The sequence below is a fragment of the Bubalus kerabau genome, chromosome 8 (genome assembly GCF_029407905.1).
Source record: "Bubalus kerabau isolate K-KA32 ecotype Philippines breed swamp buffalo chromosome 8, PCC_UOA_SB_1v2, whole genome shotgun sequence".
Classification (NCBI taxonomy): domain Eukaryota; kingdom Metazoa; phylum Chordata; class Mammalia; order Artiodactyla; family Bovidae; genus Bubalus; species Bubalus kerabau.
Genome location: NC_073631.1, coordinates 76,628,428 through 76,655,354, shown reverse-complemented (window position 1 = coordinate 76,655,354; position 26,927 = coordinate 76,628,428). Strand labels below are relative to the sequence as shown.

Below are 26,927 nucleotides of genomic sequence, written 5' to 3'. Positions count from 1 at the left end.
TCAAGGCTCCTCTGATCCTTTGTCTACTTCTTCCAAAAGAAAATAAGGAATGAGTGAGGAGAAATGTAGAAATGTGACAACTTTCATAATAACAAAGGAATCAAAATTCTGTATATTAAGACTACTGGGATTTCTTTTTTGTTGTGTGACTTTAAAGAACCTATCTAAAGGGTCTGTCTACAGTGAGACTCGCCCTGCTTTTATAGTTTGACTTTTTGTACTTCATAATTAATCACTCAAGAATTAACACATTCCCTCAATTATCTCCTGAATACCATCCTAATGACCATTAGACCTTTCCTTCTAAGCCCTGCTTTGACAAGATACACTGTCTGATATCTTATTGGCAATATGTTTGATCTCTATTGTGTTGACAAGTAATAAGTTCAGTACCAGTTATGTGTCCTGTTTCTGTGATCGCATGTGCCCTAAAAACATGCATTTTTGTATTAACTTCACCTCTGGACACATGGTCTTCTAACCTTTATTATTTTTTTTCTTTATACTAAATTTCTCACTTATTTTTTCATATTACCTTTTTTATATCTTTGTAAGCAAATTAAAATATTCTAGTGACAAAAATACTTGAGAACTTGCAAGGTGAATGCTAACTGAAACAATTCAAAATTGATCTTAAAAAATATTTTCTTAAAATAAATATGAAATCTAATATTTTATGCTACTATAATTGAGTCATTCACTCCCAAACTTACTGTCTATTGTTTCGCATTTAAACAATAGGAGTTTAAATTTTGGCACAGAACTACAAATGTCACAATTCACCAGCTTGCTGTCAGCTACATTAATTAGCTACATTAGTGTTCTACATTATGATTCATATGAACACAAATCACAATCTGCAAATGTAATTGAGCTCCAGGTAACAATCTCCTTACTACAAAACATTCAGGAGTTCCGAGCTCATGTAAAACTGCTATTTTTCAGCTACAAGAATGTATCAGTGTAATGCTTGTTACAATTATCAATTTAAATAGCACCATGTGGTAAATTTAACTGCATTAATTACATCTTGTTTGTCATACAGACAATAGTGCCATTTATTCTAGTTTCAGGTGTGTACAGAGGAATGCACAGATTTATTTCCTCTCCCAGAAGATGCATTGTTACTTATGATTTTTTAAAAATTAACATTACAAGACAAAATAACTGTGAAGCACTATAGAGATGCATAAGATACATATAAATCACCTGGATACAATAAATGCCTGTATATTAGAATCATTCTTGGGTCATTTCGTTAAAAAACACATTAACAATATTAGACAAGAAAAAACTCAGATGTCAAACTCATTAATTTATAACCCTTTAGCTATTAGGAATATGTACCTTCAGATGTATCTTTGATTAATTATAATTTGTTTACATTGTTTAGAGAACCAAAAAAATATATCATTGAAATTTCCTGAGAAGCTGAAGAGAGTTTTGAACAACCTGCTGCTGCTGCTAAGTCACTTCAGTTGTGTCCAACTCTGTGCGACACCATAGATGGCAGCCCACCAGGCTCCTCCGTCCCTGGGATTCTCCAGGCAAGAACAACCTGAGGCACCTTGAATTCTTACCATTCAGACTGTTGCCTTAACTCAGCCAGCTGATGAAGTCGCTTAAGTGCTTTTTCTTGTTTCTTTTCATCTTTCCATGACTTGGAAGCTACATTTCGAGCAAATTCACGTTGCTTTAATTCTTTCAGTCTCTGTGGACAAAGAAGCAAAACAGAAAGGACGCTATGAATAAGTAATATATCTTTTTTCCATCCAAAAGCTTCATGATTAAACTCAGTCCAGGGTACAGAGGTGACTTTCTGGATAGGGAAGCACCTTTTCCATCAATTCTCTTCTCTGCTCCAAGATCAATTTAGTTGTCAACTGGGATATTTATCAAAGCTTGTCACAACCACTACAGAATTGTACTGCAAAGCTGGACCCCAGTCCTTACCAGGACCACCCTGGGTATGTAATTGCAATCATCTCTGTGCCTGTGAAAACATAAATGGAGGATACTGTGCAGTATATGAATGGGTATAAAGGGAGAGAAAGTTATGTAATGCACTTTCCTCCATGCAATGTCACCAGCTCTCTGGCTTACAAAACATAAATACTCTTATTCCTGAAAATTGACATAATGAAATACACTGGGTAAAATGAGCTTATTTCAGTAAAGAAATCTGTTATTATGTAAGATTTAGTTCAAAGCTCTAAATGCAATTCTTGATTCATTTTTTTCTCTCATGGAGATATTTATCCAACTCTGATTTCTTTTTTTTTTTTTTTGTCATAAATATATCATTTTATTTCCCACTATGTTCTTTTTTTTAATTTAAATTTATTTATTTTAATTGGAGGATAATTACTTTACAATATTGTATTGGTTTTGCCATACATCAACATGAATCCACCACGGGTGTACACGTGTTCCCCATCCTGAACACCCCTCCCATCTCCCTCCCTGTACCATCCCTCTGGGTCATCCCAGTGCACCAGCCCCAAGCATCCTGTATCCTGCATAGAACCTGGACTGGCGATTCATTTCTTATATGATATTATACATGTTTCAATGCCATTCTCCCAAATCATCCCACCCTCTTCCCTCTCCCACAGAGTCCAAAAGACTGTTCTATACTTCTGTGTCTCTTTTGCTGTATCACATACAAGGTTATCGTTACCATCTTTCTAAATTCCATATATATGTGTTAGTGTACTGTATTGGTGTTTGTCTTTCTGGCTTACTTCACTCTGTATAACAGGCTCCAGTTTCATCCACCTCATTAGAACTGATTCAAATGTATTCTTTTTAATGGCTGAGCAATACTCCATTGTGTATATGTACCACAGCTTGCTTATCCATTCATCTGCTGATGGACATCTAAGTTGCTTCCATGTCCTGGCTATTACAAATAGCGCTGCGATGAACATTGGGGTACATGTGTCTCTTTCAATTCTGGTTTCCTCGGTGTGTATGCCCAGCAGTGGGACTGCTGGGTCATAAGGCAGTTTTATTTCCAGTTTTTTAAGGAATCTCCACACTGTTTTCCATAGTGGCTGTGCTAGTTTGCATTCCCACCAACAGTGTAAGAGGGTTCCCCTTTCTCCACACCCTCTCCAGCATTTATTGCTTGTAGACTTTTGGATCACAGCCATTCTGACTGGCATGAAATGGTACCTCATTGTGGTTTTGATTTGCATTTCTATATTGTAACCAGGAGGACAAGAATGGGTCAGGGATTTAAATTCAGGATAGAGGTTTGGCCTACAACTTCTTTTAATTAATCTTGTCTCTAAAACAATTGGCTTATGTGAAGACTGGATGCTACTCATTACCTGTTTGGATCACTACTTCAGAATGTGCCATTGTGCTTAGCCGCTCAGTTGTGTCCAACTCTTTGCACCCCCATGAACTATATCCTGCTAGGCTCCTCTGTCCATGGGGATTCTCCAGGCAAGAATACTGCAGTGGGTTGACATGCCCTCCTCCGGGGATCTTCCCAACCCAGGGACTGAACCCAGATCTCCCACATTGCAGGCAGATTCTTTTACCACATGAGCCACCAGGAAAGCCTAATGATAGTGAACAAATTGAGATACAGACACAATCAAATGAGCATCTTGAAGTTTGGGGCTTAATCCTGATTTAAGAATATATTTGAAGAGTAGCCCTCTTAACCCATATAAAATGATTTTAAACCACCTGAAATCTGTGTCATTTAATCTGCTTTTATTTGCCAAATCAAGTATAAGAAGACATTTTCCAGGAAAGGCAAAAGACTATTTCTCACCTATAGAATAAGGGCCAAGACCTTTAATGATCATTAGTTTCCTTTTTGAAAGGGAACATGCTCAGAGGAGATTGTAGTCAAATCACTGTTCCCAGGCTAAGTATTTAAGGAGGGAAACAGAATACTCTTTCAAAGAAAATATTCTGAGCAGAAAGAGCAAGAGTTTCACAAAACTAGAAACAACCACAGAGAGAAAAGTAGAGTTAATCTAAATTTGGTTTTTGACAAATGCTTCAAGGCCTTTTAAAAAGCAGGAGACTTCAAAAAATAAAATTATGGCCCATGTGTTATTAGAAAGAAAACAAAAAGGGTCAACAATTCTCTAGAGCTGATAACTCTCTAGAGCTGCATGACCTAAACCTTAAAGGCTAGCCTTGGTCAGAAGACTGCTGCTAAGTCGCTTCAGTCGTGTCCGACTCTGTGTGACCCCATAGACAGCAGCCCACCAGGTTCCCCCGTCCCTGGGATTCTCCAGGCAAGAACACTGGAGTGGGTTGCCATTTCCTTCTCCAGTGCATGAAAGTGAAAAGTGAAAGTGAAGTCACTCAACAGTGTCCAACTCTGTGCGACCCCATGGACTGTAGCCCACCAGGCTCCTCCATCTATGGGATTTTCCAGGCAAGAGTACTGGAGTGGGGTGCCATTGCCTTCTCCATCAGAGGACTGAGAGGCTTATAAAAATCCCCATTTCTACTTACCCTCCTACTTTCACCTCCTCAGCCCCCATATGCATAATTATCTAGTTACTGGGTTTAATTATCTTATGAGCAAAGACATTTTGGAAATTGTCCAATATAAGAGACCACAGAGAATGCAGTTCAACTGAGTGAAAGACAGACCATGGCTACTTTGATAAAGAGGAGAGGGATTTATTTTATTTTTACCCTTAATTACTACTGAACATAAAATACTCTATGATATATTTATTTAATATTTGAGATTCAGTTCAGTTCAGTTCAGTTCAGTCACTCAGTTGTGTCCGACTCTTTCAACCCCATGAATCGCAACATGCCAGGCCTCCCTGTCCATCACCAACTCCCGGAGTTCAAACTCACGTCCATTGAGTCGGTGATGCCATCCAGCCATATCATCCTCTGTTGTCCACTTTTCCTCCTGCCTCCAATCCCTCCCAGCATCAGAGTCTTTTCCAATGAGTCAACTCTTTGCATGAGGTGGCCAAAGTACTGGAGTTTCAGCTTTAGCATCATTCCTTCCAAGGAACACCCAGGGCTGATCTCCTTTAGAATGGACTGGTTGGATCTCCTTGCAGTCCAAGGGACTCTCAAGAGTCTTCTCCAACACCACAGTTCAAAAGTTCTTTGGTGCTCAGCCTTCTTCACAGTCCAACTCTCACATCCATACATGATCACTGGAAAACCATAGCCTTGACTAGACGGACCTTTGTTGGCAAAGTAATGTCTCTGCTTTTCAATATACTGTCTAGGTTGGTCATATTACTAGGATATAAAAGCTGAATAGCCTACAAGAGGAAACCTGTTCTCATTTACTCACAATATCTAATGAATCTCATTATCCAAATCTTGTTTGAAATTTCCAGGTATACCTGGTTCTTTCAATAACCTTTCAGATTCCAGTATTGTACTCCTATTTCTGAGTTACAAAGATGATTGAGAATTTTGTCTTATTCATCCTACAACAAATACTGTTAATTTCTACTATGTACTGCAGATATAGAAATGCACAAATCAACTATCTTTCCCTCAAGGGAGACAAACAAGTGAATAGATATTTTTATAATATGGTATTGAGTTTCTTAAGAGTGGACAAGTTGCTTTAGAAGCATACAGGAAAAGTTAAGATAGATTGGGAGGTGGGGATGGAGAACTGCTGTGTTGAGGAAATCAGCAAAGCTAAAATATTTTTAAGGAACACAGAAAACTAGAAAATGACCTGAAGTCATAGTCTTGTCTTGGCCAAAGCAGAGTGCTCAAGACTATACAAGGAAATCCCTTCAGAGATCTGCAGAGGGGGCCCTTCAAAGTTCAGCACTCATTAGCACTACATGTGTGTGAGAAAACTATTCCAGGTCAAGAGTGTAACCAACTGAAATAACTAAAGGAAACAATGCCTAGCATTCATATAGAACCAGAAATAGTGCCTGTTGTTGCCAAAAAAATTGGAAAAGCTCTTGGGACAATGAGTAGAGAATTCAGGGAGTCTTGCTTCAGCAGAGGATAATTAGCCACATATAGAGCACTACATTACATTTGCCTAAGAAATGATTTTTATCATTTTATCAAAGCTAAAAGTATAAATCTGATTCCAAGCAACTAAACTACATTTCAGAACCAATCTCAAGAATATTTATAAAAATATAAACTTTCACAAACAAGGAAAACTAAATGACATCTAATCAAAGATTTTTAGGCATACAAAGAAGTGAGAAAACACATCAAAAAATGAGGAAGTCAACCAATCAAAACCAATACAGAACCGACACAGATGCTAGAATTGGCAGAAAAGTATATTAAGACAGTTATAACTGCATACCATATATTCAAAAAAGTAGAAAAGAGACAGTGGACAAATATGTGGTTGGAGTCTCTGAAGAAAGAGGAGGGAATATTTGAAAATACAGTGGGTGGTAATATTTCAAATTTTGTCAAAATTATAAATACACAGATTCTCTCCCCTCTCCCCTAAAAAAAACTTCAAACACAAGTGATGTGAAGACAACTACACCAAGGCTCAGCATAATCAAATTTTTCAAAGCCAGGAAAAAAGTGAAAATTTTAAAAAGGTATCCAGATAGAAAAGACATATTTCTGTACAGAAGAATGAATATGAGGATGGCAGAATTCTCACTAGAAACAAGCAATTGAGGATATAGTGGAGCAACATTTTCAAATTTCTGAAAGAAAATATAAAACTTTTAAAAATCAAATTCCAGACCCAGTGAACATAATAGCATTGGACAAAAGTAAAACATTAACAGGTAGATGGATATATATATATATATATATATATATATACATATCTACAGAAAACAATGACACTAGAAAGAGTAGTCATAATGATGACTAAGACATCTGGACAGTTTTACAAGGTCAGTGGGTGGAGACTTTTCTAAAGGAGAGGACAGAAAAGGGAAGCATGTTGAGTATATTCCTCACCTTGTGTTGAATAATTTATAATGTTTCATGGAAATATTTTTATTTTCTGTGAATCCAAGATCATATGTAACTACTGAAGAAAATAATAAATTTAGGATTACAGCATTGATTTGTTGTCAAATTTTTCCTTGATAAATTTTATTTGAAGCTTGCCCTTGGGCTTCTCTGGTAGCTCAGCTGGTAAAGAATCTACCTGCAATGAAGGAGACCCTGGTTCTATCCCTGGGTCAGGAAGTTCCCCTGGAGAAGGGATAGGTTACCCACCCCAGTATTCTTGGGCTTGCCTGGTGTCTCAGATGGTAAAGAATCTGTCTGCAATGAGACCTGAGTTTGATCCCTGGGTTGGGAAGATCCCCTGGAGAAGGGAATGGCTACCCACTCCAGCATTTTTAACTGAAGAATTCCATGGACAAAGGATCCGGGAAGGCTACAGTCCATGGGGTCACAAGGAGTTGGACACGACTGAGCAACTTTCATTTCTTTTGCTATTGCCCTTGGTTATTAGAACCTATCGAACCTATTTCTCAGTTGTGTCTGACTCTTTGCAACCCCATGGACTGTAACCTACTAGGCTCCTCTGTCCATGGGATTTTCCAGGCAAGCGTACTGGAGGGGGTTGCCATTTCCTTCTCCAGGAGATCTTCTTAACCCAGGGATTGAACCCAGGTCTCCTGCATTGAAGGCAGACACCTTACCATCTGAGCCACCAAGAAGGCCCTAAGATATCCTACGCCTTCCAATATATAGGATATCATATTTGCACTACCAAAACAAAACATTTCCCTTTTAAACCTTCAGATAGCTGTCTGTCTGTGATGAAAAGTAAAAATTTGTGTTCCTCAAAATTTCTCTGTAAAACGGAATGTATCTTATACATATGTGTGTGTCATAGAACAGTAATGATATCGGATATGTTTCTTTGTATTAGAATTTCCTTATTTGCCCAGTGGAGATGATGCAGGTCCCTAACAAGTTCACTGCTGCTGCTGCTGCTGCTAAATTGCTTCAGTCGTTTCCAACTCATGGTGACCCCATGGACTGAAGCCTACCAGGCTCCTCCATCCATGGGATTTTCCAAGAAAGAGTACTGGAGTGGGTTGCCATTGCCTTCTTGGAACAAGTTCACTAGGCTGTTGCAAACATCAAAGAGATCATTTATGTGCATGTTTTTAGAGATAAGTAAAGCATTATGGAAAATGTCCTTATGCTGATAGCAGCTACTAGGGATTAAGTTAGATCCCTTTGGGTAAAGAATACAGAACTTCCTCTATTATAGCTAGGTGATAAGTCCTGCCTGTTCTTTGGTTCACAGCTGGATAAACCTAGAGAAGAAAAAACAAAACAAAAAACAATTGAGATCTTTCTAAAGCTGGTAGGCATATTAAAAAGCAGAAACATTACTTTGTCAACAAAGGTCCATTGAGTCAAAGCTATGGTTTTACCAGTAGTCATGTATGGATGTGAGGGTTGGACTATAAAGAAAGCTGAGCACCGAAGAATTGATGCTTTTGAACTGTGGTGTTGGAGAAGACTCTTGAGAGTCCCTTGGACTGCAAGGAGATACAACCAGTCCATCCTAAAGGAAATCAGTCCTGAATGTTCATTGGAAGGACTGATGTTAAAGCCCAAACTCCAATACTTTGGCCACCTGATGCAAAAAGCTGACTCATTTGAAAAAGCCCTGATGTTGGGAAAGGTTGAAAGTGGGGGGAGAAGGGGACGACAGAGGATGAGATGGTTGGATGGCATCACCAACTCAATGAACATGAGTTTGAGTAAACTCCGGTAGTTGATTGACAGGGAGGCCTGGCGTGCTACAGTCCATGGGGTCGCAAAGAGTCAAACATGACTGAGAGACTGAACTAAATTAAAGGCTGGTAGGAAGATGAATTTTCTTGTGGATGCAGTTGGTACATATTACATTTAAACTTGGCCTTTAATTTCCACCTATTGCCCAAGAGTTTAAAGAGACATGGCCACACCTGCCAAAGTAAGAGATAAAATGGTTTTGTCTGTGGGTAAACACAAAATCACACTCTGCTAAACAGACTGCTTAGGTTTAACATCACTACTGAATTTTTCCTTTCAGAAGCTGTCACTGAATAGACATGTCTTATGATTGGGAAAAAGATGCCTGGATAGCATCACTGACTCAATGGACAGGCGTTTGAGCAAACTTCAGGGGACAGTGAAAGGCAGGGAAGCCTGGCGTGCTGCAGACCATGGGGTCACAAAGAGTCGGACATGACTTGGCAACTAAACAACAACCAGTTTTCTTAAAAAAACACCCCCAAATATGCTTCACCCTTTATCACTGCCCAATTAGCTAAAATTTGAATGCTCCTCCCATATTTTTAAGTAGAAAAGGGTAGCTTTATTGCTTTGCCAGGTAAAGGGGGACATAGCTGGCTCCTGCCTGAAAAACTAAGTGCCTCAAGCTTAAAGAATTGATGAGGGAGTTTATAACAATGGCTCAAGGCTGGGATCTCTGACAAGACTAGGGTGTGTGCACAGCTTGCCCTCCCTTAATCTCATCTCAGGTGGTCTCCTAATCCTGATGAGCTTCTCTGTCCCAGACACATTTTAAATAAAGCACTGTAAACATAATCATCTTGTCTAAATTTTTAGTCTCCTACATAAAAACCTCAGCATAGGGTTATTAATATTATCCAAAATAGAACTCAATCAGGGAAGAGGGTAAAAGACCAGATGTCTAATATTTTCTAGAGGAAAACAGGGACATCCAGTTCATATCCTTGTATTTGTAAAAGGAATTTAAGAGAAATGGTAGAGAGATATTCTTCATGGTCCTGAATGGCAGCTACCTAACTTGGTCTTTGGCCAGGTTAAAAGCAGTGCAGTAAAAGACTAATGCAGAGGTCAAGGTACAGAAAGAAAAGTATCAGCAGTTCTTAGGTATCTTCTCCAACTTTCACAGTGCATTTTATTCTCTCTCAGCAATAAACAAAATAAGGCTTACGGAGGTAAATTTGTTTAAATACCTTTATGAAATATGTGCGATTTAATTTTTTTCTCAGGTTCATTTTAACAGCACAAATTAAGCAATCTTTACTTCCCTACCTGCCAACAAGAGTTCTTGGCACATGCATTGCGAAAGTGGAATTCAGCTATGAATAAATAAAGAGGCAAATTGATCAGGGCAGTGAGTTTCCATGTGTTTTGAATAGCAATACTCCCAATATTATTGCTTCTGAGTCAGAACATGCCTGCAAACAGCATCCCACTCCAGTGAACACTCTCTGTTCACCTTCAGTGAAGCAGAACACACATGTGAGATGAATTTACTCAAGCGTATTTACGTTTTCCTCTCTGATATAGAATAATTCCTTCCATCTCTAGACTCTCATCCATAGATCCCAGGGCACTTTGCAGACATTAATGTTTTTCTTCACAGTGGAACAAAACCCCAATGCAAAAGGTTAAAATGATTAACCTCATATTAGATATGAAGAACCAAAGACATAGAAGGTTAAATGATTTGATCCACATCAAAGAATAGGCCAAGGAAAGAACTGTGACTTGAAAACAGGAGATCTAATCTTCATTAGAGTAAAGAAAAATGAGAAGAGTTTAAAGTCTAGACACTGAAAACAGTTCCACTTTGTGAAATTAAAAGTCTTGAAATGTTTAATTAATTGCCTTGAAATGTTTTGTACCAAAATGATTTGGAAGACATTTATAGATCGTTAAACAATAATTGAGAACAAGAGTGGATAGAATTTGAACAGCAATATGGTCATGATATAAGAATTAAATTATATAGAAAGTAGTATGTGTCAAAAAAATTCTCCATGTTGAAATGGGACTTTCCTTATTTCCTGTTTTTTTGCATGCCATCATTTTTACTGCAGTCTAGAAGCTGTAGAAATACAGATAGTGAAATAAAATAAAATATTATTTTTAAGTCTCCCATTTTATTTTAAATACATTTTTATTGACATGTAGTTGATTTGCAATGTTATGTTAATTTCTGTTGTACAGCAAAGTGATTCAGTTGTACATATATGTACAATTCCTTTTCATGTTCTTTTCCATTATGGTTTATCACAGGATAGTGAACATAGATCCCTGTGCTATATATAGGGATATATATATATAGATCCCTTTGTTGTTTTAAAGGGACGTCCCTGGTGGCTCAGATGGTAAAGCGTCTCTCTACAATGCGGGAGACCTGGGTTCAATCCCTGGGTTGGGAAGATCCCCTGGAGAAGGAAATGGCAATCCACTCCAGTACTATTGCCTGGAAAATCCCATGGACAGAGGAGCCTGGTAGGCTACAGTCCATGGGTTCTCAAAGAGTCAGACACGACTGAGCGACTTCACTTTCACTTCACATTTGTTGTTTTAAAAAGCCCTTATTAAAAAAAGGTGTTTTTTTTTGGCCACGCCATGCAGCATGCAGGATCTCAGTTCCCAAAGCAGGGATTGAACCTGTGCCCTCTACAGTGGAAGTGTGGAGTCCTAAGCACTGGAGCACCTGGGAATTCACTGTGCTCAGTTGCTCATTTGTGTCCAACTCTTTGAGGCCCCAGGGACCTGTAGCCCACCAGGCTCCTCTGTCCATGGGATTTCCCAGGCAAGAATACGAAGTGGGTTGCCATTTCCTCCTCCAGGGGATCTTCCAGACCAAGGGATGGAATCTGTACCTCCTGCATCTCCTGCATTGGCAGGCAGATTCTTCACCATTAGGCCACCTAGGAAGCCCTGGATAATTCACTATCCTCCCATTTTTGAAGCTACAGTTCAGTCTACTGACCAGAAGGAGTCATTTAAGTATAATGAATCATTTAAGTATAATATCTCAATGTGATTCCCTGCTCCAAGGACCAGTCATGCCACAAGCAAGCTAAAAATAGCTGAGAAGAAATGAACCTGGGATAGATACTCTGTCTCAAACTTCTTCACATTCCAGCACTAAGTTAAATACTTAACAACAGGATCTGAAAGTTTCTTCTTACACATGTTGGAACATGAATTTCTGGTCTCTAGATTTAATTGCTGGTAGTCAGTCAACTGTACTTCGGCAATTAGGACCTGGAGATGCCATATTGGGCTCATATTTGGATACTTTGATGGGCTGAACCTGAGGTTCCGAACAGACAGAGCCAAGCCTGAAGACACCACTGTCTAAATTATAGGATCGGGATGTTTCTAGATTCTAGGACAACCTGAAAATGTGGTTCATGCAGAATATAATATTGTTTCTAACTCAAAGTAGCTTGTGACATTTTCACAGCTTACAGAGGAGCATATAACTAGGTAATTAAAGTATATGCCCCAAGCAAGGCAACCAACCATCCCATTCCAAGGCCCATGATTCCCTGTCTTCAAATAGAAAATGGACGGCTGCAGTGTTCCCATTATTTCTGAGAAGTTACCCAGATCCTTCCATTCTCTAGATATTATGGTCAGGATCCAAGTCAGCAGTGATACAGGCACAGACTTTCATTTGGTTTAACTGCAAGGTTTATTTTCTGCACCATGGCATAACTAAATCTAAGGTTTGTAATACCTTTGTAAGCAACATTAAATCAGGTAGGAATATAGCCAATACTATATAAATATCCCTAGTGATTGCTGTTGTGAAATAATTAACAGCAATACAAAGGAAGTACTTTGGTGATTGGGTGCTGAAATTGCTTTTTATACTGGTTTTGTAGGAGAAGTTAAAGGGCTTTCAATCTCTACTCTTCTTGATGTTCATAGTGTGATAAGAACACACCTGCCATGTTAGAATACTATTAATTCCCAAGAACTATCTACAGATAGTATGTTCAGATTTGGAGAAATCTACAATTTCTGAAATGAGCAAATGAAAATTCATTAATTAAAGATTAAGTCTTGAGTAAACATGGATTAGACTAATAGTTAATAAGACCTCAGAAAAAATCATTTTGCATTCTATAACAGCCTAGGCCATGGAGAATAAACTCAATATGGGAAACAAAAGAACAATTCTAGACCAGGAAATCCACACACTTTTCTTCATGCAACAAAGTTTCAAAATTATTTCCATAGAAAAATATTGAAAAGTGTCAGAATGTTTCATACATTACAGTCTATTTTGGAAATTACATATAATTTCTCTTAAAAATGTTATTCATGCCAAAAAGTGCTCAAATATTTTATAAACCTCTTTCTTTTATAAATACTTCCAAATATCAAAATACAGAGTTAGAATGGGTATCAGGAGATTTTGGTTATCAGGAGAGTTAGAATGAGTATTGAGAATGAGTAATGAGAAAAATCATTATGGAGATTTTTCTGTGAGGCTAATTTTTATTTCTAACACTCCCAGTTACATGTGTAGAAGACCAAGGCATTAAAAGAAACTATTTATTTTTAAATATAAAGATAATTAACCACATTCCTTTTGGGGACATTTTAGGAAATAAATGTTTCTGCACTAGGTTCTAGGAGTCTCAAAAGAAAATCTTAAGAAATCCCATGGACAACCTCTGCCCTCCTGGAAGACTGCTTGGTTTCCGTCATGACACAATCTTTATTTAGCAGGTTATTATCTGCTCTGTAGCTTTCTTTCCCAGCTGTGTAACGCCTCCACGGTCAACTTCTCCTAGTTCAGTTCATAGAGAAAACTTGACCTAATGCACTCTGACCCAGCTCTCCAGCTGTTTCTTTAAGAGCAATTTCTTGTATTTCAGCATCTTATACAACCTAGCATTATATTGATTTTTAAAAGCTCTTTCCGCTTCCACTTCATCCTCCCACTCTTTCATACCCTAGTTTAGGGCCAGCAATGCCTGCTGAGAATATTGCAGGCGAAAGTACTTAACCTGATCAAACCTGCACACTAAGATTGTCTTAGCACAGAGAAAGTGTTTCTGAGATTTTTTTCGTGTCTTAGCACAGAGAAAGTGTTTCTGAGATTTTTTTTTTTTTCAATTCCCTGTCTAAATGCTTTTCTGAAATAGAACTGTCTTTAAGAAGAAACTATTAAAATAAAGATAGAACAGACATGAGAAATCAATGAAATTAGACTCTGGTATAAAATTGAATTTTGTATCATGTGACTCATACAAATAGAGTTGATGTTTTAAAGCTCATGATACCAGATACCAGTTAATAATGAGTAGAGCTATATGTATCAGAAACTTGGCTATAGTGACATAATCAAATGAAGTTTATTTCACTCTTAACCAAGAATCTATATTCAAGCAAACCATGGTACTTATGCCTTCTTAAGGAAGTCCACAGCCCAATCTTCTTTCAGCTATCAGTTTTTAGCAACTTTATCCTCCTGGTTGCAATATACTTGAGAAATACCAGTTATCAGAATTGCTCTCTAAGTAAGAAGAAACAAGTTCAGTTCAGTTCAGTTGCTCAGTTGTGTCTGACTCTTTGCAACCCCATGAACTGCAGCACGTCATGCCTCCCTGTCCATCACCAACTCCCGGAGTTCACTCAAACTCACGTCCATCGAGTCGGTGATGCCATCCAGCCATCTCATCCTCTGTTGTCCCCTTCTCCACCTGCCCCCAATCCCTCCCAGCATCAGTCTTTTCCAATGAGTCAACTCTTCACATGAGGTGGCCAGAGTACTGGAGTTTCAGCTTTAGCATCATTCCTTCCAAAGAAATCCCAGGGCTGATCTCTTCAGAATAGACTGGTTGGACCTCCTTGCAGTCCAAGGGACTCTCAAGAGGCTTCTCCAACACCACAGTTCAAAAGCATCAATTCTTCAGCACTCAGCTTTCTTCACAGTCCAATTCTCACATCCACTGGACCACTGGAAAAACCATAGCTTTGACTAGATGAACCTTTGTTGGCAAAGTAATGTCGCTGCTTTTGAATATGCTATCTAGGTTGGTCATAACTTTCCTTTCAAGGAGTAAGCATCTTTTAATTTCATGGCTGCAATCACCATCTGTGGTGATTTTTGGAGCCCCAAAAAATAAAGTCTGACACTGTTTCCTCTGTTTCCCCATCTATTTCCCATGAAGTGATGGGACCAGATGCCATGATCTTCATTTTCTGAATGTTGAGCTTTAAGCCAACTTTTTCACTCTCCTCTTTCACTTTCATCAAGTGGCTTTTTAGTTCCTCTTCACTTTCTGCCATAAGGGTGGTGTCATCTGCATATCTGAGGTTATTGATATTTCTCCCAGCAATCTTGATTCCAGCTTGTGCTTCATCCAGCCCAGCGTTTCTCATGATGAACTCTACATATAAGTTAAATAAGCAGGGTGACAATATACAGCCTTGACGTAGTCCTTTTCCTATTTGGAACCAGTCTGTTGTTCCATGTCCAGTTCTAACTGTTGGTTCCCGCTCTGCATATAGATTTCTCAAGATGTAGGTCAGGTGGTCTGGTATTCCCATCTCTTTCAGAATTTTCCACAGTTTATTGTGATCCACACAGTCAAAGGCTTTGGAAGAGCCAAGAATAAAAGCTGACTCTACTATTTTTATCTTAAAGACAGCAGTGTTTTGGAAACTGGACTAAGTAGACTTCATTGCAATATCATTTGCTAGAGGTTGTCACATGCTATTAACATTTAAGCAAGTGGTATGAGAAATTCAAGATTTTAGTGAGGTGTGTGGCTATACCTTATACAAATCTGGATTTTTTCATAAGGAAAAAGGGTGGAATAGTCAGTGAGTAGCTGACTAGTAGCGTCTACCCAAATGAAGTTGCCAAATGTTGTCAAAAGAGATGAGTGCAGTTAGTGTTCAATTAAGAGCATGGCTTCCTTCAAATATAAAATTCTCCTCTAAAAGATCTAAGGCATTGGACAGCAATGCAGGATAGAGAGAAATTTCCAGATCCTTTTACTCCACAACATTATAAAGGCCTTAATTTAAAATTACTAATTATTTCAAGAAGGTTTGGAATTGATTTTCTACTTAGGTATACAGTGTTAGGTCCCTGGGTCAAATTTGGCCTTCAGCCCATCTTTGTCAATGAAGTATTACTGGAATATAGCCACACCCACTTGATTACGTCTCCTCTCTGGTTACTGTCAAGCTATAATGGCGGAGGTAAAGTCCCTGAGACAAACCACGTACACACAAATTCAAAATATGTACTATGTGACCTTTTCTAGAAAGTTTGCCAACTGCAGGGAGAGAAACCACCCTGTTCTTGTAAGTTCAGGTTAAGGGTAATATTAATTCCATATTTACATGCCACATGAGATATTTTCCCAGTGAGAAATACATAACACGGTCAAGGAAAGCAGTAAAGAAGCAGATAGTAGTGGTGGGAGAAAGACATATGGTATTTGGAGGAATATCCAGTTTCATTTAACTGATAGTAATAAATATGAAACTCAAGAACCTCCAGTGCTTCTGGGATAACTTCTAGAATAGGCATACCTCGGAGATACCACAGCTTCAATTTCAGATGACTACAATAAGGTGAATATCAAAATAAAGCAAGTCACAATAATTTTTTTGGTTTCCTATTCCATATAAAAGTCCTGTTTATACTCTACTGAACTCTATTAAGTGTGCAACAACGTTATGTCTTTAAAAATACACATACCTTAGTTAAAAAAACTTTGTTGCAAAACGGGTTAAACATTATCTGATAGCTCAGGGGGTCCTACAAACCTTCAATTTCTAAAAAGTATAAAATCTGTAAAGAATAATAAAATGAGATACGTTTGTATTTCTATTAACATGTTGACTTACCTTTAACATTCCCAACTTTCCTACAGCAAGTCTAACTGAATAAAGACTGACTTCGTTAACAGATCAAGCCCTGAATATTCTTGCTGGATAGAATCCCCCAGAGCAACTTAATGCACAACTAATTTCAGAACTCAACAGATAGAATCATCTCTTATTTCAAGTGTTTCTCCAGCATTGTTCACACAAAACAACATTAAGCAGATATGAGATTCATGGTCTTTTCTTATACCTTGCCTGGAGGTACTGCAGAGAAAAGAAATAAGAGAAATATAGTTAAGTGTTTGGACATCTGGCCCTGCTCCAATTCAGCCAAAAATAAAAAGAAGCATTGATTTTGCATAACACTAAAAAAAAAAAAAAGTCAGAGGTCTTTGTTATTTGCAAGTGAAAATGATAAGTGGTCTTTTAAAATATTTTTATTTTGTTTTTGTTTTTTAAAAGTATAGCTCCGTTTATTAGATGCATTGTGAGAAACTATATCACATGCCTTGTTGCTAATTTTAAGAGTCTGGGAAACCACAGTTGTAGCCGAGTGTATACTTGATTGAAAGTGGATTTTAGGCAAGGTTGGGCAAACGTCTTCTCTTTCAATATTAACTCAATTTATCTCCTAAAATAAACTGGATTTTATTTATTTTTAGAGAAGAGTTTATTTTCAAAAATTTTACTTCCTAGATAACAGAAACTTAGGTTCACATTAGCTATTTTCTCAATAATTGGCACTTTTTTGACAAGCAAATAATTTGATTGGCAATGTATTCCTTGCAAAATTGAAATTACTTGAACAAAATTTTATCAACATCCATAGCCATTGCTAATCAAAAATAGCACTTCATATGTTCTTTCTTTTTCTCTTAGTGATTGCAAAATCTTCTTGGAAAAGTATTCCAAGTGGATGAATTACCACCGAGATCAAACTTATACTTTACTTTGAAATAGCAAGATACTTTACAAATCTTAAACTTTTAAAACATTGAAAGAAGTTTTTTCAAAATTAGTTTTCTCAGGTTTTTCAGTAAATTTTGATATGTAAGTAGAATATAAACATTAGTGTGCCTTTAAATGTATAACATTTGTATACAATTTGTCCAGGGTTTAAATGATTTAAAATTTTGAGGAATGCTATTTACTGTTTTAAGAATTTTAAAACAAAGGGTTATATTCATACTTTTTTTGTAAAACTGCATTATTCATTGTGTTTTGTATTAATATCTCCAAATGTGTTTATTACTCAAACTTCTAGGTTGAAATGCAGAAGTACTAAGAAAGGTGACCTAGATTTATTTTTACTTTTAAAAATAAAATAATCATATTCATAAAGAAATATATCCATCAAAGAGACTCCATTTTTCTCACTTTTCAAACTAACAGTCATTTTGTTTTTTAACTTTTTTTTTTAATTGGAGGATAAATGCTTTACAATATGGCATTGGCCTCTGCCATATATCAACAAGAATCAGCCACAGGTATCATATGTCCCCTCCCTCCTGAACCCTGCTCCCATCTCTCACCCCATCCCACCCCTCTAGATTGTCACAGAGCACTGGACTGAGCTTCTGTGTCACATAGCAAATTCCCACTTGCTATCTATTTTACATATGGCAATATAAGTGTTTCCATGCTATTCTCTCAATTTGTCCCACCCTCTCCTTCTCCTGACGTGGAATCTAGAAAGATGATACTGATGAACCTATTTGCAGGGCAGCAATGTAGATGCAGACATAGGGAACAGACTTGTCATTGTGTTTTATAATTACTGTTGCTGGTTAGTTACTAAAAATCGTGTCTGACTCTTTTTGCAACTGCATGAACTGTAACCCATCAGGCTCCTCTGTCCATAGGATTTCCGCAGTAGTACTGGATGTATGAGGAAACGGCACATCCATTCACTTTTGGTGTGAGTCAAAAGGGGTGCAATCCCTTCAGAAGGGAATTTAGCAACAGCAATTATATTTCTATATGTACTATCCCATTGCCTCTGCAATTCCATATCTAGAAATCCATCCCTAGATAAAACTGTACAAATGAACAAAAGCTGTTCCTTGTAATAATATTGCCAGGATTATTAATAAGTTTTGGGAAAAAAAGTCTAATTCTTGAGTCTTTATTCTTAACAACTACTCAAATTTCCTATGATAGCTTCTTTCTGGGAATGATATGCAAGTTTTCCTCATGTCATGTCTTGCTTTAATTCCTTCATATATTAGTATCTTTACCATCAGTTCTGAAATTAGCTGACTTAAAAAAGAGAAAGTCTACCACATTATTTCTGCTGTTTTTGTTGTCTTAAGAAACATTTGAAACTAATGAATTCATCAAATTCAGTGCCTCAAAATTTTATCTTCTTAATGTAAGAGTCACATAATATTACAGTGTTTAATACTCCTATAAAATAAAAAAAAAGAACACCAGTTGATATGAGGATGTTTCAAGCAAAATAAATAAATACAATTTACAGTTGTGAGTCAAAGTACAGTGGAAAGAAGATTTCAGGACTTGACAGAATAAGAAGAGAGATAGGCAAAGTGAGATTCTTGACCTTGGCAAAGATTATCTTTTTTTTCTATTTCCTTCCTTATTAGGTATTTGACTTGCTTTCACATTCAAATCAAAAAATATCATGAAGACACAACTATAATTTGATTATGCAATGAACTGAAATTTGGAGATAAATTATGCCTCACAAAATGAAATCTGTTTAGATAATTCAGCTATCAACAGCTATTTAATGGTGTTCTCTATTTACCCATTATTTCAGTTAGTCTATTTTTAATCAAATTTCCTAAACCTTATTAACTATGGTAATTCAAAACTTGGGCAAAAATTATTAAATATATTAGAAATGATAAGTTCAGAAGGCCACATATGTCATTTTTCCTAAACAAAATCATCCAACCATTGTGTGTGTGCGTGTGTGCATGTGTGCTCAGTCATGTCCGACTCTTGGTGACCATTAGCTGCTTTACAAATTTATTAGAATAAATATGATCATAAAATAGCATACATCAATATTCAAGTATAACAGGTATGAAACCATAAGTGAATCAATTTCATATGAAGTTCAAACGTAAGTGGGCTGAAAAAAATCTCTTTTTAAAAAATGATACCAGAAAAAGGAAAATATGAATACATAAAATAATCTGGTGGAGCTTGAAACCTTATTAGCAAAGCCCTTTTTTTCCTTGGGGATATATAATGTTTATGTTTATCATACTTATTATGATGAAATATTGAAAATCAGTTACTAGGTCTTTGGGGCCGACACCCCCCTCATCCCTGGAGCTAAGTGTTGGAAGCCAGCAGGTTGTGCAGAAATACAACTACTATAATCTGCTAAGAAACAAGTCTGTCTGAAGGCAAGTGCTTTAAGAGATCGAACTTCAGTTCTTTTTTAGATATTTTAGTTAGCAAACATTCTCTTATGTATACAGAGACAAACATTTCCCCCTTGTGTTTTCATTTTTACCATAAATATGCTTGTGATATAAAAGAAAAGACTGCACCAGACAAGCTGAATAATCAAGGAAGATTGTATTCAATAAAGGAGGTGGACTGTTGCAACGGGGGAGAGACACTGAAGGTAAATCCAGTGAAACAAAAAGCAGGAGGATTTTCAAAGGCTGCTGCTGCGGCTAAGTCACTTCAGTTGTGTCCGACTCTGTGTGACCCCATGGACGGCAGCCCACCAGGCTCCCCTGTCCCTGGGATTCTACAGGCAAGAACACTGGAGTGGGTTGCCATTTCCTTCTCCAGTGCAGGAAAGTGAAAAGTGCAAGTGTCTGACTCCTAGTGACCCCATGGACTGCAGCCTACCAGGCTCCTCCATCCATGGGATTTTCCAGCCAAGAGTACTGGAGTGGGGTGCCATTGCCTTCTCCGTTTCAAAGGCTAGGATGTGCTAATGAAATAGTACTAAAGGATGCTCCAGGGAGGCCCATCAATGGAAGCAGGCCATCTGTGTTTATTAACTGTCCCATCTTGAAATTAGGCTTCCATCCTTCCCCAAAGACTAGGTGACAGGGACTCTTTCTCATCCCATGATTGTATTTCAAAGGACTGACTCTCAGGTCTTAAGAAAGACATTTCTGGAATATAGAACATTTACATCTTAAACTGACAGAGAAAACATTTACAATTGCATGTTTTCCAAAATAAATGCTCTAAGGAAAGGAAGGTCAGGGGTCTATAGCGAGGAAGAAACTTGTCTAAAGTTCAGTAAAAACTGAGGGGAGCTTTATGGTCATTTTGATTGCACAAAATAGAAAAAATTAAAAATATTCATTCAGCTAATTTATTAGCAAAGATCCTTGTTAACATTTTGATGTTTGCCCTTTCAAGTTTCAAGCACCATTTATTTATAAATAAATGATGAAGTTTTATAGTCCTTTCCAACCAATTTATAAGAGTCATAAAACAAGTAAAATCAGATGAAAATCTGCCTATAATGACTACAACAAAGCAAGAACAGCACTCGCCCACATAAATTATGAGATTTTCACATGTTAGGCATTACACTAAGCACTTTACTTAAATAATATGATTTAATTCCCCATGAAGCCCTGTAGCTACTATTTGTACCCACAACTTACTTTTTTCTGAGGAGAAAATTGAGGCTGAGTGATGCTGAGTAACTTGCCCAGAAGTATACAACTAAAAATCAGTTTTACAGAATTTACTTGAAGTCCATGCTGCTTGACTCCATCTGGCTGGTAACCTCTACACTCTATTTTCCCTTATAGATTCTTTACGTACTTTGTTACCCAGCATCACTTTCCCTTAGCATCATGCCATTGCCATCCTCACAGGGCCAAGATTTTTAAATTACATTTCACGTTATATTTTTCATTTCACTTAAATTGTAGTTTTAAAAACATGCATCTGTGAAAGCTTTGAAATGTTCACTTGGGATTTAACATCTGAAACTTAGAATGTCTCTGGGCCAACAACCTAAGAACATCTGCCTTCTCCTTGGTTAACAAGTGAAACCTTTGGAATACAATTCTACTGCATAAAAATTATTATTTACTAAGGTTCCTATTCAGGAAATAGCTTTGCTTTTTCCAGATGCATGTGAATTACTAATATTAAAAGCCAATTATGCTCCTTATTATACTTGAGTCAAATTTAGTATTTCCCAGCACAGGTTTATCCAAATCCAGGGGCTTAGAGAAAATCTCAAGGATTTTTATAAAATACTACCAAAGTTCTCAAAGAAAATCAATTTAAATTCTCTTGTTAAATATGTCTGATTCACTACTCTGAGCAGCACAGTATTAAATTCAAGATTATAAACGGTAAAAACAATCGACTTCCCTGGTGGCTCAGACAATGAAGAATCTGCCTGCAATGCAGAAGACGCAGGTTTGATGCCTTGGTCAGGAAGGTCCCTTGAGGAAGGGAATGGCTACCCACTCCAGTATTCTTGCCTGGAGAATTCCACGGACAGAGGAGCCTGGTGGGCTACAGTCTATGGGATTGCAAAATCCGACATGACTGAGCAACTAGCACTTTCACTTTCAAAACAATTAAGGGTTAATCCAGATTGTTAATACCGTTCTGTGTGAGGCACTGAGCTAGGGGTTGTGCATAAAAGAAGTTGAAAAAGATGCTCATATGGCTACTAGCACATAAAAGGAAAGAAGATATGGATGTAGTCTCCAACAAGGATGACTTTCTTGTTAGTAACAGAAACTTGCTCAAAGTAGAGATGATTTCATGGAAGGGCATAGGATACCTCAATTTAAAGACCTGGCAGGAAGTGTGGTTAGGCTTCAGAAAGTACTGACACTAGAAAAAAGAAAGTTTTGAATTTAGATTATTTTATCTGTCAATAGATTAGATGATTTCCATCTCTCCTTCTTTGGGCACTCAAATGCCATTCTAGTATATCTTTCCATCATGCCTTTGTCTGTTTTGGAACGTATTAGACTTCAACATGGCCACTCCAGGCTCTGGCTTTACTGGGCTCAAAGTGACAGATTCTCTAACTTTAATTTCTATGTCAAGAAAGGAAAGAATATACCACACAAAACAAGGGCCAGGGTTCTAGCCAAGTCCCAGTTACCTGTAACAGAGGAGTGAGAGCTGTGGCTTACTCTCATCTAGTAGAAGCTGCGAGTACAAGCAATTTGGAAAAAGGAAACAAGTCTTCTAAAAACCTGGTGTAGAGCAGAGGAAAAAATGTTCAGCACCTGAAATTATTCAGTGGTATATACACATACTTAATGTTCATCAGAATAAGATAAGTATGCCACAGATGAGGATAAAGTTGTTATGATAGTGAAAATGTAAGAGGTTATTTTTGGTCACATATGTATGAGTGTGTGTGTGTGTGTGCTTGTGTGGATGTGTATAAAGAATTGTAATATATAACATTTCATTTAAGTTGATAGTTCAAACCAATATCATGAAATTTTTATAATATAGTTATAACATTTAAGGCTTCTCTGGTGGCTCAGTGGTAAAGAATCCACATGCAATGCAGGAGATATAGGAGATGCTGGTTCGATCCCTGGGTCACGAAGATCCTCTAGAGAAGGACATGGCAATCCACTCCAGTATTTTTGCCTGGAGAATCCCATGGACAGAGGAGCCTGGTGGGTTACATTCCATGGTATTCCCAAGAGTTGGACACAACTGAGTGACTAACACTTCCATAGCATTTAAAGTGAGTCTTAATAAAGGTATCAATACCAATCATTACCATGCTTATTTTTATGTCACTCTCGTGAAATCTGTTATTACAATATGCCGCTTAATTTTTAAAGCAAGATTATAAGATAGATACTGCTTTTTCCCCCATCTTAGAGAAAGGGAAATTGGCCCTTCGGAGAAGGTAAGAATGTGGTTCAGCAGGTTCGACCTGCCTGCAACACAGGAGATGCAGGAGATGTGGGTTCAGTCCCTGAGTTAGGAAGATTTCTTGGAGGAATAAAGGGCAACCCACTCCAGTGTTCTTCCCTGAAAAACCCCACAGATAGAAGAGCCTGGTGGGCTAGTCCATGGTGGCTGTAGAGAGTCAGACACAACTGAGCACAAGTATTAGTTGAAGGCCACATATCCAATAAGTTAGAGGGGCAGATTCTAACCCATGTTTCTTCATTAATTCTCTTACTCACTATGCATTATCGTCATTCCAATCCCTGATGATGGTAGAATTTAATTAGACAGATAGGATCCTAATATGTCTTACTGAAGACTACAGAACAAAGTGGGAGGATAGCAAGATTCTGGAGTGCTTAAGGAACACAGAGTAGTTATTTTTTGCTGAAACATGGGATGTATAAGTGATACCAAGCCTGAAAGATAAATTTTGTCCTGAACATTGTGGGTCATGAAAACCATGTTTAGCAGGAGAGAGCATTAATAGAATTTGTTACTGAGGAAAATTAATGTGATGGTAGTGAGATAGGTTTACAGTTCGGGTTGGAAGGTAGAATAACATGTCATATCAATTCGGCAAGGAGAGCAATGCATTGTCCTGACAAGATCATCTATTGCAGTCTGCTTTATTAGATAATATAAATAATGAGCATCTTGTAGTCATACATGAATGCACTTGGATAGCCAAGAGATCAGCTAAAGTCTAACAAGGTGGAAAGTTGTCAAAATAAGTGAGCATGTAAGCTTCAGGCATCTATTACAGTTTCTTGTCTATCAGCTGTTATTTCAGGAAAAAAAAGAGGAAAAACTTGAAAAATACTAGTCTTTAAATTCTCTACCTAAATGTAAGACAATTTTCTTCAACTCCCTATCCATTAGCACATCTATTTGACTCTACTTCTAAATTATAGCTTATATTAATAGCTTTTTTGATCCAATACTTCCACTCTAACCCAAGCTATCATCATATCCTTTCCAAACATCATAGAAACTTTTTAGCTGGGCTCTCACCTGCCAATTTCATTCTCCCTCACATTTACCCACTATTAATAAAGCAAACAGAGAAATCATTTAAAATATCTTTAGACTAAGCCTCTTGTCTGATTAAAACTTATCAGTGATTTAGAAATGATCATCGACTAAATCCAAATCCTTTGAATAGTCTGTGACTCTATACATGATTTAAACACTCTATCCCTCTCCAGCTTTATATTTTATCATTTTTCCTACCCTGGTTATTCCATTCTATAGCTCTTCAGCTTGGCTGGCTTCTTTCTATTGCTTTAGTGCTCCATAATCTTTTTGAACTCAGGAATCATGCCCTTTCTGGAATATCTTCATTTTTTCCTTAGATGCTAATGTATTCTCATCTTTGGAATACAAGATCCCACAGTCAGAGATGTATACATGACAAATTAAAAATAATCATCACCTCCTTCCCCTAGTCACTAGTAAGTACATCAAGGAAGAATAATTAACTGGTAAAGGGCAAAAACACTGTGGAGTTTTCCAGATCAAAGAAAGAACATGCACACAGTTCCATATACATAAGTGCACCTATAAGGCTATAGAGTACAGTTGCAAGCAGATTAGGGGTGAAAAGTAGGCAAAGGTAAGAGAGGAGATAGGAGAGGTAAGATGGGATCTGCAGAGTTTTGGCTCAGAGGGTAAAGCATCTGCCTACAATGCAGGAGACCTGGATTCAATCCCTGGGTCAGAAAGACCCCCTGGAGAAGGAAATGTCAACCCACTCCAGTACTCTTACCTGGAAAATCCCATGAACGGAGAAGCCTGGTAGGCTACAGTCCATGGGGTAGCAAAGAGTCGGACACGACTGAGCTATTTCACTTTTCAAGAAAGTTAAGCATTATTTTGAATTATAGAGAGGTACTTGGGAAGGAAGGTAATGAATGTTCCAAGCAGAGAAGTGGGATATAGATATAACAGCATTTTAGGAAGATGAGTTTGGCTGCTGTGGCAGGGGGTAGGGAATGGGGCACAAGATGGGAGCCAAAAAAACTAACCAAGCAGGAGATGATGGGTCTTGACCTAAGATGAGAAGCAGTGTGATGAGGGGTTAGCAGAAGGGGAATACTTAGGCAGCAGAATGAATTGTTGGGATATTGCTCATCAATTAAAGATCTATTTGTACTCTTGACACTACTATTTTCAAAACAAATAATTTGTTTCAGTAAGATACTTTCCTTTGGTTAAGGCCATTAGTGGTCTACTTAAACAAGAAACTTTGCTCTGATAATGAGAAAGAGATATTGTAAATAGACACATGTATTTTATTTTTAAGAGCTAAAATGTGAGGAAGCAGTTAAACCTCAGACCCTTAGGGAAAATAAAACTAAGCTTGTTATCAGGCACTGGAGATTTTAAAGCAGTAAGTCAGGTCAAAGGTGTTTAGTCAACAATGAAAACAAGACACTCCCCAAATGACAATGCTGCTGAAGACCTTCAGAATGAAGCAGCTGAGTTTTGTTACTGTTCTTGGAATTTTTGTTTGCATTTGTTTTTGAAGGTTTAAAAACATGATATCTCACTTTAAAAATGCATTTAGTTTTCATACATGATAAAACTTAAGGCAGAATCAGATATCATAATCCCAGAAAGAAGAAAGAAACAACTACTCCCATTTGTAAAGTTCAATTTCAAGAGTGACATCACCAAGATGGAGACATGGGAGACTTCAGCCTCTATTTCCCTTTCTCCCTTACAAAGTTTAATAACTAGACAGCTATCCATGAACGAAAACAGCTCTGGGAGAGCTCTACAGTCCACATAAGAAATTTCAGCAACATGACAGAACTAAAGACTTGAGAATAACAGCACAAACAAGGGAAGAAGTTGGCTTCATTTTGCCTGTAATACCCTATTCCCTAAGTTGGCACTGCTTGGCATGAAAACTGAACTCCCTAGCTAGCAAGAGTGTATAGAGGTTGAAGTATAAGTTCTGTCTTTGCTGATGACATATCCCTGTACATAGGAAATCCTAAAGACTACCAAAAACCTGTCAGACATAATAAACGAATTCAGTAAAGTTTCGAGATACTAAATTAATGTACAAAAATCAATTGCACTGCTATACACTAATAATGAGCTATTTAAAAGAGAAAAGAAGGCAATCTAGCTTATAAAATCATCAGAAACAATAAAGTTCTTATGAATACATTTAAACAAAGAAACGAAAGATTTATATACAAAAAATACAGGATGTTGAAGAAAGAAATGAATACACAAATAAGTAGAAAGATACCTTATGTTCACATTCAGAAGAATTAACATCATTAAAATGTCTGTACTACCCAAAGTCGTCTATAGAGTCAATTGCAATTCCTATAAAAATTCCAATGACATTTTTCACAGTGACAGAAAAGCAATGAAATACATATATATAACTATGACAGACTCAAAATAGACAAAGTATTCATGAGCTAGAA

General features: G+C 37.4%; 1 protein-coding gene across 2 annotated transcripts in view; it reads right to left on the bottom strand.

The window, feature by feature from the left end:
• The window catches only part of ZNF804B (zinc finger protein 804B), a 284,775-nt gene that overhangs the window by 11,314 nt on the left and 246,534 nt on the right, over positions 1 to 26,927 (bottom strand). For both annotated transcript variants that reach the window (XM_055590602.1, XM_055590603.1), the window contains one exon: positions 1,581 to 1,711. In XM_055590602.1, coding sequence (XP_055446577.1) covers positions 1,581 to 1,711 — 131 coding nt within the window. The remainder of the gene's footprint in view (positions 1 to 1,580; positions 1,712 to 26,927) is intronic.